Here is a 16143-nt window from a genome sequence, read left to right as displayed (position 1 = left end):
AGGTCCATCATCCGGCTGAAGTCTTTATCCAAGCAGGCGCTGAAGAGATCCATCATCCAGCTGAAGTCTTCTATCAAGCGGCATCTTCAATCTTCTTTCTTCCGGCTCCATCTTCATCCCGCCGACGCGGAACATCCATCCTGGCCGACGACTTCCCGACGAATGACGGTTCCTTTAAGGGACGTCATCCAAGATGGCATTCCTCGAATTCCGATTGGCTGATAGGATTCTATCAGCCAATCGGAATTAAGGTATGAAAATTCTGATTGGCTGATGGAATCAGCCAATCAGATTCAAGTTCAATCCGATTGGCTGATCCAATCAGCCAATCAGATTGAGCTCGCATTCTATTGGCTGTTCCGATCAGCCAATAGAATGCGAGCTCAATCTGATTGGCTGATCCAATCAGCCAATTGGATTGAACTTGAATCTGATTGGCTGATTCCATCAGCCAATCAGAATTTTCCTACCTTAATTCCGATTGGATGATAGAATCCTATCAGCCAATCGGAATTCGAGGGACGCCATCTTGGATGACGTCCCTTAAAGGAACCGTCATTCGTCGGGAAGTCGTCGGCCAGGATGGATGTTCCACGTCGGCGGGATGAAGATGGATCCGGAAGAAAGAAGATTGAAGATGCCGCTTGATAGAAGACTTCAGCCGGATGATGGATCTCTTCAGTGCCCGTTTGGATCAAGACTTCAGCCCCATGTTGGACCTCTTCAGCCCCCGCTTGGGCTTGGATGAAGATTTCGGAGCCTCTTCTGAACGGATCGGTGATACCCGGCGTGGTGAAGACAAGGTAGGAAGATCTTCAGGGGCTTAGTGTTAGGTTTATTTAAGGGGGGTTTGGGTTAGATTAGGGGTATGTGGGTGGTGGGTTGTAATGTTGGGGGGGGTATTGTATGGTTTTTTTTACAGGCAAAAGAGCAGTATTCTTTGGGGCATGCCCTGCAAAAGGCCCTTTTAAGGGCTGGTAAGGTAAAAGAGCTTTTCTATTTTTATTTTAGAATAGGGTAGAGCATTTTTTTATTTTGGGGGGCTTTGTTATTTTATTAGGGGGCTTAGAGTAGGTGTAATTAGCTTAAAATTGTTGTAATCTTTTTATAATGTTTGTAAATTATTTTTTGTAACTTAGTTCTTTTTTTATTTTTTGTACTTTAGTTAGTTTATTTAATTGTATTTATTTGTAGGTATTTTATGTAATTAATTTATTGATAGTGTAGTGTTAGGTTTAATTGTAGATAATTGTAGGTAGTTTATTTAATTAATTTATTGATAGTGTAGTGTTAGGTTTAATTGTAACTTAGGTTAGGATTTATTTTACAGGTAATTTTGTAATTTTTTTAACTTGGTAGCTATTAAATAGTTATTAACTATTTAATAGCTATTGTACCTGGTTAAAATAAATACAAAGTTGCCTGTAAAATAAATATAAATCCTAAAATAGCTACAATGTAATTATAATTTATATTGTAGCTATATTAGGGTTTATTTTACATGTAAGTATTTAGCTTTAAATAGGAATAATTTATTTAATAAGAGTTAATTTATTTCGTTAGATAAAAATTATATTTAACTTAGGGGGGTGTTAGTGTTAGACTTAGCTTTAGGGGTTAATAAATTTATTAGAGTAGCGGTGAGGTCCAGTCGGCAAATTAGGGGTTAATACTTGAAGTTAGGTGTCAGCGATGTTAGGGAGGGCAGATTAGGGGTTAATACTATTTATTATAGGGTTATTGAGGCGAGAGTGAGGCGGATTAGGGGTTAATAACTTTATTATAGTAGCGGTGAGGTCCGGTCGGCAGATTAGGGGTTAATAATTGTAGGTAGGTGGCGGCGACGTTGGGGCGGCAGATTAGGGGGTAATAAATATAATATAGGGGTCGGCGGTGTTAGGGGCAGCAGATTAGGGTACATAACTATAATGTAGGTTGCGGCGGTGTACGGAGCGGCAGATTAGGGGTTAATAATAATATGCAGGGGTCAGCGATAGCGGGGTCGGCAGATTAGGGGTTAATAAGTGTAAGGTTAGGGGTGTTTAGACTCGGGGTACATGTTAGGGTGTTAGGTGCAGACGTAGGAAGTGTTTCCCCATAGAAAACAATGGGGCTGCGTTAGGAGCTGAACACGGCTTTTTTGCAGGTGTTAGGTTTTTTTCAGCTCAAACGGCCCCATTGTTTCCTATGGGGGAATCGTGCAGGAGCACGTTTTTGAAGCTAGCCGCGTCCGTAAGCACCGCTGGTATTGAGAGTTGCAGTGGCGGTAAATATGCTCTACGCTCCCTTTTTGGAGCCTAACGCAGCCCTTCTGTGAACTCTAAATACCAACGGTATTTAAAAGGTGCGGGGGGGAAAAAAGCACGTGTAGCTAACGCACCCCTTTGGCCGCAGAACTCTAAATCTAGCGGAAAGTTTTTTATACTTCATGACTGAAAGTCTGCTTTCAAAAACTTTAGGATTTACCATTGCTTTAAAGGGACATGAAACCACAAATGTTTCTTTCATTATTCAGGTACAGAATACAATTTTAAACAACTTTTCTATTTACTTTTATTATCAACCTTGTTTCATTCTCTTGGTATCCTTTGTTGAAGGAGCAGCAATACACTACTGGGAGCTAGCTGAACACATCTGGTGAGCCAATAACAAGATGCATATATGTGCAGCCACTAATCAGCAGTTAGCTTCCAGTAATGCTCTGCTGCTCCTGAGCCTACCTAGGTATGTTTTTTTAACAAAGGATACCAAAAGAACAAAGCAAATAAGATAATAGAAGTAAATTGGAACGTTGTTTTAAACTGCATGCTCTGTAAATCATGAACATTTAATTTTGACTTTACTGTCTATTTTAAGCAGATTATTACAGAAGAAACTTTGTGTTGTAAATCCATTCCAACAAGGGGAAGCAAGATGTTTCTGCTGCATTTTCTAATGTAAAACAAAATTCTCTCTTTGCATCTCCTTACTACAGCTTATACCAGCCAGTGAGCAGTCAGTCCTTAAGGACCAGTTGCACTTCCTGTTGCACTTGTTTGTGCAATAATAATGTATAATAGATAATAATGTATGATAGATAATAATGTATAATAGATAATAATGTATGATAGATAATGTATAATAGATAATAATGTATAATAGATAATAATGTATGATAGATAATGTATAATAGATAATAATGTATAATAGATAATAATGTATGATAGATAATGTATAATAGATAATAATGTATGATAGATAATAATGTATAATAGATAATAATGTATAATGTATAATAGATAATAATGTATGATAGATAATAATGTAGAATAGATAATAATGTATGATAGATAATAATGTATGATAGATAATAATGTATGATAGATAATAATGTATGATAGATAATGTATAATAGATAATAATGTATAATAGATAATAATGTATGATAGATAATAATGTATAATAGATAATAATGTATAATAGATAATAATGTATGATAGATAATGTATAATAGATAATAATGTATAATAGATAATAATGTATGATAGATAATAATGTATAATAGATAATAATGTATGATAGATAATAATGTATGATAGATAATAATGTATAATAGATAATAATGTATGATAGATAATAATGTATGATAGATAATAATGTATGATAGATAATAATGTATGATAGATAATAATGTATGATAGATAATGTATAATAGATAATAATGTATGATAGATAATAATGTATAATAGATAATAATGTATAATAGATAATAATGTATGATAGATAATAATGTATAATAGATAATAATGTATAATAGATAATAATGTATGATAGATAATAATGTATAATAGATAATAATGTATAATAGATAATAATGTATGATAGATAATAATGTATAATAGATAATAATGTATGATAGATAATAATGTATGATAGATAATAATGTATAATAGATAATAATGTATGATAGATAATAATGTATAATAGATAATAATGTATAATAGATAATAACGTATGATAGATAATAATGTATAATAGATAATAATGTATAATAGATAATAATGTATAATAGATAATAATGTATGATAGATAATAATGTATAATAGATAATAATGTATAATAGATAATAATGTATGATAGATAATAATGTATAATAGATAATAATGTATGATAGATAATAATGTATAATAGATAATAATGTATAATAGATAATAATGTATAATAGATAATAATGTATGATGGATATATTTCTCCAACATAGGTGTGTCCGGTCCACGGCGTCATCCTTACTTGTGGGATATTCTCTTCCCCAACAGGAAATGGCAAAGAGCCCAGCAAAGCTGGTCACATGATCCCTCCTAGGCTCCGCCTTCCCCAGTCATTCTCTTTGCCGTTGCACAGGCAACATCTCCACGGAGATGGCTTAGAGTTTTTTGGTGTTTAAATGTAGTTTTATTCTTCAATCAAGAGTTTGTTATTTTAAAATAGTGCTGGTATGTACTATTTACTCTGAAACAGAAAAGAGATGAAGATTTCTGTTTGTAAGAGGAAGATGATTTTAGCAACCGTTACTAAAATCGATGGCTGTTTCCACACAGGACTGTTGAGATGAAGTAACTTCAGTTGGGGGAAACAGTGGGCAGACTTTGCCGCTTGAGGTATGACACATTTCTAACAAGACTTGGTAATGCTGGAAGCTGTCATTTTCCCTATGGGATCCGGTAAGCCATTTTCTTAGTTTAAATATAAGAATAAAGGGCTTCACAAGGGCTTTAAAGACTGGTAGACATTTTTCTGGGCTAAAACGATTACTTTATAAGCATATTTAAAGGATTATAACTTTGAAGGGTTATTTTAATCTTGGGAATTGTATTAAAAAAAACGGCAGGCACTGTATTGGACACCTTTTTCACTGGGGGCCTTTGCTAGTCATAGGCAGAGCCTCATTTTCGCGCCACTAATGCGCAGTTGTTTTCGGAAAGCAAGGCATGCAGATGCATGTGTGAGGAGCTCAGATCCACTGAAAAAGCTTATTGAAGGCGTCATTTGGTATCGTATTCCCCTCTTATGAGGAGGTTATGGACAGAGTTCACGCACTTAAATTGACTAACTCTTTTACCTTAGACGCCACTTTGCAATTAGCTAGATTAGCGGCGAAAAACTCAGGTTTTGCTATTGTGGCGCGCAGAGCGCTTTGGCTAAGGTCTTGGTCAGCGGATGTGTCCTCCAAGAACAAATTGCTTAACATCCCTTTCAAGGGGAAAACGCTGTTTGGCCCTGACTTGAAAGAGATTATTTCAGACATCACTGGGGGAAAGGGCCACGCCCTTCCTCAGGATAGGTCTTTTAAGGCTAAAAATAAACCAAATTTTCGTCCCTTTCGCAGAAACGGACCAGCCTCAAATTCTACATCCTCTAAGCAAGAGGGTAATACTTCTCAAACCAAGCCAGCCTGGAGACCGATGCAAGGCTGGAACAAGGGTAAGCAGGCCAAGAAGCCTGCTACCGCTACTAAGACAGCATGAGATGTTGGCCCCCGATCCGGGACCGGATCTGGTGGGGGGCAGACTCTCTCTCTTCGCTCAGGCTTGGGCAAGAGATGTTCAGGATCCTTGGGCGCTAGAAATAGTTTCTCAAGGTTATCTCCTGGAATTCAAGGAACTACCCCCAAGGGGAAGGTTCCACAGGTCTCAATTGTCTTCAGACCACATAAAAAAACAGGCATTCTTACATTGTGTAGAAGACCTGTTAAAAATGGGAGTGATTCATCCTGTTCCATTAGGAGAACAAGGGATGGGGTTTTACTCCAATCTGTTCATAGTTCCCAAAAAAGAGGGAACATTCAGACCAATTTTGGATCTCAAGATCCTAAACAAATTTCTCAGGGTTCCATCGTTCAAAATGGAAACCATTCGGACAATTCTTCCTACCATCCAGGAAGGTCAATTCATGACCACGGTGGATTTAAAGGATGCGTATCTACATATTCCTATCCACAAGGAACATCATCGGTTCCTAAGGTTCGCCTTTCTGGACAAGCATTACCAGTTTGTGGCTCTTCCATTCGGATTAGCCACTGCTCCAAGGATTTTCACAAAAGTACTAGGGTCCCTTCTAGCGGTGCTAAGACCAAGGGGCATTGCAGTAGTACCTTACTTGGACGACATACTGATTCAAGCGTCGTCTCTGCCACAAGCAAAGACTCATACGGACATTGTCCTAGCCTTTCTCAGATCTCACGGGTGGAAAGTGAACGTAGAAAAAAGTTCTCTATCTCCGTCAACAAGAGTTCCCTTCTTGGGAACAATATTAGACTCCTTAGAAATGAAGATTTTTCTGACAGAGGCCAGAAAATCAAAACTTCTAAGCTCTTGTCAAGTACTTCATTCTGTTCTTCTTCCTTCCATTGCGCAGTGCATGGAAGTAATAGGTTTGATGGTTGCGGCAATGGACATAGTTCCTTTTGCGCGAATTCATCTAAGACCATTACAACTGTGCATGCTCAGACAGTGGAATGGGGATTATACAGACTTGTCTCCGACGATCCAAGTAGATCAGAGGACCAGAGATTCACTCCGTTGGTGGCTGACCCTGGACAACCTGTCACTAGGGATGAGCTTCCGCAGACCAGAGTGGGTGATTGTCACAACCGACGCCAGTCTGGTGGGCTGGGGCGCGGTCTGGGAACCCCTGAAAGCTCAGGGTCTATGGTCTCGGGAAGAATCTCTTCTCCCGATAAACATTCTGGAACTAAGAGCGATATTCAATGCTCTCAAGGCTTGGCCTCAACTAGCGAAGGCCAAATTCATAAGGTTTCAATCAGACAACATGACGACTGTTGCATATATCAACCATCAGGGGGGAACAAGGAGTTCCCTGGCGATGGAAGAAGTGACCAAAATAATTCGATGGGCGGAGATTCACTCCTGCCACTTGTCTGCAATCCACATCCCAGGAGTGGAAAATTGGGAAGCGGATTTTCTGAGTCGTCAGACATTTCATCCGGGGGAGTGGGAACTCCATCCGGAAATCTTTGCCCAAATAACTCAATTATGGGGCATTCCAGACATGGATCTGATGGCGTCTCGTCAGAACTTCAAGGTTCCTTGCTACGGGTCCAGATCCAGGGATCCCAAGGCGACTCTAGTAGATGCACTAGTAGCGCCCTGGACCTTCAACCTAGCTTATGTATTCCCACCGTTTCCTCTCATTCCTAGGCTGGTAGCCAGGATCAATCAGGAGAGGGCTTCGGTGATCTTGATAGCTCCTGCGTGGCCACGCAGGACTTGGTATGCAGACCTGGTGAATATGTCATCGGCTCCACCATGGAAGCTACCTTTGAGACAGGACCTTCTTGTTCAAGGTCCGTTCGAACATCCGAATCTGGCCTCACTCCAACTGACTGCTTGGAGATTGAACGCTTGATTTTATCAAAGCGTGGGTTCTCAGATTCTGTCATTGATACTCTTATTCAGGCTAGAAAGCCTGTAACTAGAAAAATTTACCATAAAATATGGAAAAAATATATCTGTTGGTGCGAATCTAAAGGATTCCCATGGAACAAGATTAAAATTCCTAAGATTCTATCCTTTCTACAAGAGGGTTTGGAGAAAGGATTATCTGCAAGTTCTTTGAAGGGACACATTTCTGCTTTATCTGTTTTACTTCACAAAAAGCTGGCGGCTGTGCCAGATGTTCAAGCTTTTGTTCAGGCTCTGGTTAGAATCAAGCCTGTTTACAAACCTTTGACTCCTCCTTGGAGTCTCAATTTAGTTCTTTCAGTTCTTCAAGGGGTTCCGTTTGAACCCTTACATTCCGTAGATATTAAGTTATTATCTTGGAAAGTTTTGTTTTTGGTTGCAATTTCTTCTGCTAGAAGAGTTTCAGAGTTATCTGCTCTGCAGTGTTCTCCTCCTTATCTGGTGTTCCATGCAGATAAGGTGGTTTTGCGTACTAAACCTGGTTTTCTTCCGAAAGTTGTTTCTAACAAAAATATTAACCAGGAGATAGTTGTGCCTTCTTTGTGTCCGAATCCAGTTTCAAAGAAGGAACGTTTGTTGCACAATTTGGATGTAGTTCGTGCTCTAAAATTCTATTTAGAGGCTACAAAGGATTTCAGACAAACATCTTCCTTGTTTGTTGTTTGTTCTGGTAAAAGGAGAGGTCAAAAAGCAACTTCTACCTCTCTCTCTTTTTGGCTTAAAAGCATCATCCGATTGGCTTATGAGACTGCCGGACGGCAGCCTCCTGAAAGAATCACAGCTCACTCCACTAGGGCTGTGGCTTCCACATGGGCCTTCAAGAACGAGGCTTCTGTTGATCAGATATGTAAGGCAGCGACTTGGTCTTCACTGCACACTTTTACCAAATTTTACAAATTTGATACTTTTGCTTCTTCGGAGGCTATTTTTGGGAGAAAGGTTTTGCAAGCCGTGGTGCCTTCCATCTAGGTGACCTGATTTGCTCCCTCCCATCATCCGTGTCCTAAAGCTTTGGTATTGGTTCCCACAAGTAAGGATGACGCCGTGGACCGGACACACCTATGTTGGAGAAAACAGAATTTATGCTTACCTGATAAATTACTTTCTCCAACGGTGTGTCCGGTCCACGGCCCGCCCTGGTTTTTTAATCAGGTCTGATGAATTATTTTCTCTAACTACAGTCACCACGGTATCATATGATTTCTCCTATGCATATTCCTCCTTTACGTCGGTTGAATGACTGGGGAAGGCGGAGTCTAGGAGGGATCATGTGACCAGCTTTGCTGGGCTCTTTGCCATTTCCTGTTGGGGAAGAGAATATCCCACAAGTAAGGATGACGCCGTGGACCGGACACACCTATGTTGGAGAAAGTAATTTATCAGGTAAGCATAAATTCTGTTTTTAGTGTTTTCTGTCCATTTAAAGTGACTTAAAGTGACAGTAAAGTCATAATTAGACTTTCATGATTTAGACAGAGCATACAATTTTAAACAACTTTCCAATTTACTTCTATTATTTAATTTGCTTCCTTCTCTTGGAATCCTTTGCTGAAAGGTTTATCTATGTAAGCTCAGGAGCAGCAAATAACCTAGGTTCTAGCTGTTGATTGGTGGCCGCATATTTATACAGATTGTCATTGACTCACTCATGTGTTCAGTTAGAAACCAGTAGTGCATTGCTGCTCCTTCAACAAATGATACCAAGAGAGTGAAGCAAATTTAATAATAGAAGTAAACTGGAAAGTTGTTTAAAATTGTATGTTCTACCTAAATCATGAAAGAAAAATGTTGGGCTTCATGTCCCTTTAAATGCCCAAGTTTGAAACAGATTCAGCAGCTGTCAGAACATACACAGAAAGCAAGTGCATGTGACCTCCAGCCATGTTTTGTACAATTGTATTAGAAGTGCACGTGACCTCCAGCCATGTTTTGTACAGTTGTATTAGAAGTGCACGTGACCTCCAGCCATGTTTTGTACAGTTGTATTAGAAGTGCACGTGACCTTCAGCCATGTTTTGTACAGTTGTATTAGAAGTGCACGTGACCTTCAGCCATGTTTTGTACAGTTGTATTAGAAGTGGACGTGACCTCCAGCTATGTTTTGTACAGTTGTATTAGAAGTGGACGTGACCTCCAGCTATGTTTTGTACAGTTGTATTAGAAGTGGACGTGACCTCCAGCTATGTTTTGTACAGTTGTATTAGAAGTGGACGTGACCTCCAGCTATGTTTTGTACAGTTGTATTAGAAGTGCACGTGACCTTCAGCCATGTTTTGTACAGTTGTATTAGAAGTGGACGTGACCTCCAGCTATGTTTTGTACAGTTGTATTAGAAGTGCACGTGACCTTCAGCCATGTTTTGTACAGTTGTATTAGAAGTGCATGTGACCTCCAGCCATGTTTTGTACAGTTGTATTAGAAGTGCACGTGACCTCCAGCCATGTTTTGTACAGTTGTATTAGAAGTGCACGTGACCTCCAGCCATGTTTTGTACATTTGTATTAGAAGTGCACGTGACCTCCAGCTATGTTTTGTACAGTTGTATTAGAAGTGCACGTGACCTCCAGCTATGTTTTGTACAGTTGTATTAGAAGTGCACGTGACCTTCAGCCATGTTTTGTACAGTTGTATTAGAAGTGCACGTGACCTCCAGCCATGTTTTGTACAGTTGTGTTAGAAGTGCACGTGACCTCCAGCTATGTTTTGTACAGTTGTATTAGAAGTGCACGTGACCTCCAGCTATGTTTTGTACAGTTGTATTAGAAGTGCACGTGACCTCCAGCTATGTTTTGTACAGTTGTATTAGAAGTGCACGTGACCTCCAGCCATGTTTTGTACAGTTGTATTAGAAGTGCACGCCTGTGTGTTTTTTTAATGTTGTCTTTTATATTCTTCACCAGGGTTCAGTGTGGATTGGTGGGCTCTTGGTGTGTTAATGTTTGAAATGATGGCAGGAAGGTCTCCGTTTGATATCATCACTGACAATCCCGATATGAATACTGAAGATTATCTCTTCCAAGGTGCGTACTACCTAACAGATTTATCTCTAGTCCGGGTACTAGAGTGTTTATAGCAGTTGTGGGTAAGTACCAGTAGATGCACACAGCCGTCTTCTGATGCCCCAGCCTCTCCATAACACTCTATTTCAGCTTTGTAACGTTCTTCCTAACAACTCTAGTGTTCAGGGATAATTACGGTCTACGCTAACGTTTTCTTACCCAGTTCCTCTCCTCTTGTATCCTCTTAGCATGTAAGCTCACAAACCCAGCTGTCCTCTAGATCACTTTATAGGGCCCGCTACACAGTCATGTGGTCTATTACTGCCTGTCAATCAACTATCAAAAAACAAGCCTGGTCAGAGTATCGGCCATATTAAACAATTTATGTAGTAAAGGTTAAACACATGGATCCGAAAACGTGCAGATAAATGGACTGTCAAACATGTAATAAATGCTGCATACAAGGGAATGTAAAAACGCATACTATATATATTCAAACTACTCACTTATAGTCGCTGTTGAATGTTCTCACATTCCTGCGCTTGACCGTTGTACGATATTTCAGTGACTGAAGTCCGCTGGGGATAAGGAGTGTGTAGGGAGAGCCCAATGGGTGTTCAAAATGGCCTCTAGCAAATCAACTAGTACCCAGACCGGCTCAATCCCATCATTATGAAAAACCAAATACTAAATAAAGTAACAGTATGATCACAATATAAAATACAAAACAAACAGTTGACTGAGGGGGCCTCACCCGGGCTTCTGACGCCCATGTGTAATTTCATTTTTTTTTTTATCTCACTGCCCCTAAAGAGTTGGTAGCATCTTCTACATTACACATAGTGCTACACAGTGCTGTCTTGTTTATATCTGACCTTCAATTAACCATTTTAAATGAGATAAGATAAACAATACTCAACATTTTTTTTCTAATGGTGTGTTTCTTAACTGCAAAACAATGCAAATTGTGTTCACAAAATGACATTTATATTTTTGTATGGAGATCAATTGCAATGCTGTTAATATAGTGTGTGTTTATATGTATATGTGTATATATATATATATATATATATATATATATATATATATATATACTTTAATGCTATCATTATTTAACATGTGTTCTGGTTTATGTATTAAGTGCATGGCAGAAAAATTGCATTTATTGCTTTACAACAATGCGCAGAAATAATTTGGTAGCTTAGAGCAGGGGTCAGCAGCCTTGGGCCCGCAGATGTTTTGGAACTACATTTCCCATGATGCTCAGACAGCCTAAAGAGTGTCTCATGGGGTAGTTCCAAGACATCTGGCGGTCCAAGGGTGCTGCCCCCTAGCTTAGAGCAATCCTGCCAACAAGGAAGTCTACACTGCTGTAAAACACACAAAAAGGATTTTAAGAATTTCAGAGTAAATAAACATGCTTCATAATGAAACCGAATGCTAGTGAGGGATCAGGTTCTGCTCTTCAGCAATGTCCAACAAATCTTAAACCTTTTGTGTGTAAGTTTGAATCATTATAAATCAGGATATCAAGAATATTACAAACTATAAAGATCAATGGGTAAGTGATGACTATAATATCTTCTTTCTTTTTGTTTTTATTTCATATATTCAGTTATTCTTGAAAAGCCAATTCGGATTCCAAGGTTCCTCTCAGTAAAAGCCTCTCATGTTTTGAAAGGATTTTTAAATAAAGTAAGTAGTGCTGGTATTTACTGTCATTTAGTGGGTTTTGCTTTATTGTTGGAGTGGTTTCAGTTGCTATTATTGTATGGTTGCTTTCTTACTGTTCATTTTAGTTGTGATAGATACATAGATGATAGATAGAGACATGTAGATAGACAGACAGACAGATAGCGATAGATAGAGATAGAAATCGATAGAGACAGATAGATAAAGAGAGACAGACAGAAAGAGATAGATAGATAGATATAGAGAGATAAAGACAGATTGATATACAAGATAGATAGACATACAGGAAGACAAAACATATAGATAGATAGATAGATAGATAGATAGATAGATAGATAGATAAAGATATACAGGGAGTGCAGAATTATTAGGCAAATGAGTATTTTGACCACATCATCCTCTTTATGCATGTTGTCTTACTCCAAGCTGTATAGGCTTGAAAGCCTACTACCAATTAAGCATATTAGGTGATGTGCATCTCTGTAATGAGAAGGGGGGCGGTCTAATGACATCAACACCCTATATCAGGTGTGCATAATTATTAGGCAACTTCCTTTCCTTTGGCAAAATGGGTCAAAAGAAGGACTTGACAGGCTCAGAAAAGTCAAAAATAGTGAGATATCTTGCAGAGGGATGCAGCACTCTTAAAATTGCAAAGCTTCTGAAGCGTGATCATCGAACAATCAAGCGTTTCATTCAAAATAGTCAACAGGGTTGCAAGAAGCGTGTGGAAAAACCAAGGCGCAAAATAACTGCCCATGAACTGAGAAAAGTCAAGCGTGCAGCTGCCAAGATGCCACTTGCCACCAGTTTGGCCATATTTCAGAGCTGCAACATCACTGGAGTGCCCAAAAGCACAAGGTGTGCAATACTCAGAGACATGGCCAAGGTAAGAAAGGCTGAAAGACGACCACCACTGAACAAGACACACAAGCTGAAACGTCAAGACTGGGCCAAGAAATATCTCAAGACTGATTTTTCTAAGGTTTTATGGACTGATGAAATGAGAGTGAGTCTTGATGGGCCAGATGGATGGGCCCGTGGCTGGATTGGTAAAGGGCAGAGAGCTCCAGTCCGACTCAGACGCCAGCAAGGTGGAGGTGGAGTACTGGTTTGGGCTGGTATCATCAAAGATGAGCTTGTGGGGCCTTTTCGGGTTGAGGATGGAGTCAAGCTCAACTCCCAGTCCTACTGCCAGTTTCTGGAAGACACCTTCTTCAAGCAGTGGTACAGGAAGAAGTCTGCATCCTTCAAGAAAAACATGATTTCTCCAACATAGGTGTGTCCGGTCCACGGCGTCATCCTTACTTGTGGGATATTCTCTTCCCCAACAGGAAATGGCAAAGAGCCCAGCAAAGCTGGTCACATGATCCCTCCTAGGCTCCGCCTACCCCAGTCATTCTCTTTGCCGTTGTACAGTGGTCGACCCCAGAAAGGACTTATGGCAGACAGTCCCCAAGGTCGAGGGAGCGGTTTCCACTTTAAACAAACGCACCACTATACCCATAGAAGATAGTTGTGCTTTCAAAGATCCTATGGATAAAAAATTAGAAGGTTTACTTAAAAAGGATGTTTGTTCAGCAGGGTTACCTTCTACAACCAATTTCATGCATTGTCCCTGTCACTACAGCCGCGTGTTTCTGGTTCGATGAGCTAGTAAAGGCGGTCGATAGTGATTCTCCTCCTTATGAGGAGATTATGGACAGGGAATTCAAGGGGCTTCCCCCAAGGGGGAGGTTCCACAGGTCTCAGTTGTCTTCAGACCACATAAAAAGACAGGCATTCTTACATTGTGTAGAAGACCTGTTAAAAATGGGAGTGATTCATCCTGTTCCATTAGGAGAACAAGGGATGGGGTTCTACTCCAATCTGTTCATAGTTCCCAAAAAAGAGGGAACGTTCAGACCAATCTTAGATCTCAAGATCTTAAACAAGTTTCTCAAGGTTCCATCGTTCAAAATGGAAACCATTCGAACAATTCTTCCTTCCATCCAGGAAGGTCAATTCATGACCACGGTGGATTTAAAGGATGCGTATCTACATATTCCTATCCACAAGGAACATCATCGGTTCCTAAGGTTCGCATTCCTGGACAAGCATTACCAGTTCGTGGCGCTTCCTTTCGGATTAGCCACTGCTCCAAGGATTTTCACAAAGGTACTAGGGTCCCTTCTAGCGGTGCTAAGACCAAGGGGCATTGCTGTAGTACCTTACTTGGACGACATTCTGATTCAAGCGTCGTCCCTTCCTCAAGCAAAGGCTCACACGGACATTGTCCTGGCCTTTCTCAGATCTCACGGATGGAAAGTGAACGTGGAAAAGAGTTCTCTATCTCCGTCGACAAGGGTTCCCTTCTTGGGAACAATAATAGACTCCTTAGAAATGAGGATTTTTCTGACAGAGGCCAGAAAAACAAAACTTCTAAACTCTTGTCGGATACTTCATTCCGTTCCTCTTCCTTCCATAGCGCAGTGCATGGAAGTGATAGGTTTGATGGTAGCGGCAATGGACATAGTTCCTTTTGCGCGCATTCATCTAAGACCATTACAACTGTGCATGCTCAGTCAGTGGAATGGGGACTATACAGACTTGTCTCCGCAGATACAAGTAAATCAGAGGACCAGAGACTCACTCCGTTGGTGGCTGTCCCTGGACAACCTGTCACAAGGGATGACCTTCCGCAGACCAGAGTGGGTCATTGTCACGACCGACGCCAGTCTGATGGGCTGGGGCGCGGTCTGGGGATCCCTGAAAGCTCAGGGTCTTTGGTCTCGGGAAGAATCTCTTCTACCGATAAATATTCTGGAACTGAGAGCGATATTCAATGCTCTCAAGGCTTGGCCTCAGCTAGCGAGGGCCAAGTTCATACGGTTTCAATCAGACAACATGACGACTGTTGCGTACATCAACCATCAGGGGGGAACAAGGAGTTCCCTGGCGATGGAAGAAGTGACCAAAATCATTCAATGGGCGGAGACTCACTCCTGCCACCTGTCTGCAATCCACATCCCAGGAGTGGAAAATTGGGAAGCGGATTTTCTGAGTCGTCAGACATTGCATCCGGGGGAGTGGGAACTCCATCCGGAAATCTTTGCCCAAATCACTCAACTGTGGGGCATTCCAGACATGGATCTGATGGCCTCTCGTCAGAACTTCAAAGTTCCTTGCTACGGGTCCAGATCCAGGGATCCCAAGGCGACTCTAGTAGATGCACTAGTAGCACCTTGGACCTTCAAACTAGCTTATGTATTCCCGCCGTTTCCTCTCATCCCCAGGCTGGTAGCCAGGATCAATCAGGAGAGGGCGTCTGTGATCTTGATAGCTCCTGCGTGGCCACGCAGGACTTGGTATGCAGATCTGGTGAATATGTCATCGGCTCCACCATGGAAGCTACCTTTGAGACGAGACCTTCTTGTTCAAGGTCCGTTCGAACATCCGAATCTGGTCTCACTCCAGCTGACTGCTTGGAGATTGAACGCTTGATCTTATCAAAGCGAGGGTTCTCAGATTCTGTTATTGATACTCTTGTTCAGGCCAGAAAGCCTGTAACTAGAAAAATTTACCACAAAATTTGGAAAAAATATATCTGTTGGTGTGAATCTAAAGGATTCCCTTGGGACAAGGTTAAGATTCCTAAGATTCTATCCTTCCTTCAAGAAGGATTGGAAAAAGGATTATCTGCAAGTTCCTTGAAGGGACAGATTTCTGCCTTGTCTGTGTTACTTCACAAAAAGCTGGCAGCTGTGCCAGATGTTCAAGCCTTTGTTCAGGCTCTGGTTAGAATCAAGCCTGTTTACAAACCTTTGACTCCTCCTTGGAGTCTCAACTTAGTTCTTTCAGTTCTTCAGGGGGTTCCGTTTGAACCCTTACATTCCGTTGATATTAAGTTATTATCTTGGAAAGTTTTGTTTTTGGTTGCAATTTCTTCTGCTAGAAGAGTTTCAGAATTATCTGCTCTGCAGTGTTCTCCTACTTATCTGGTGTTCCATGCA

At 40.6% G+C, this 16143-nt stretch overlaps 1 protein-coding gene across 1 annotated transcript in view; it reads left to right on the top strand.

Annotated features, from left to right (window-relative positions):
* PRKCZ (protein kinase C zeta) overlaps positions 1–16143 on the top strand; it is a 508310-nt gene that overhangs the window by 432466 nt on the left and 59701 nt on the right. The window contains exons 15-16 of the mRNA XM_053690355.1: positions 10361–10480; positions 12075–12154. Of these exons, the coding sequence (XP_053546330.1) occupies positions 10361–10480; positions 12075–12154 (200 nt within the window). The remainder of the gene's footprint in view (positions 1–10360; positions 10481–12074; positions 12155–16143) is intronic.

Source organism: Bombina bombina, chromosome 8 (assembly GCF_027579735.1).
Source record: "Bombina bombina isolate aBomBom1 chromosome 8, aBomBom1.pri, whole genome shotgun sequence".
NCBI classification, from domain to species: Eukaryota; Metazoa; Chordata; class Amphibia; order Anura; family Bombinatoridae; genus Bombina; species Bombina bombina.
Note: the sequence above shows the minus strand (reverse complement) of the source record. Positions and strands in the feature narration are given on the sequence as shown.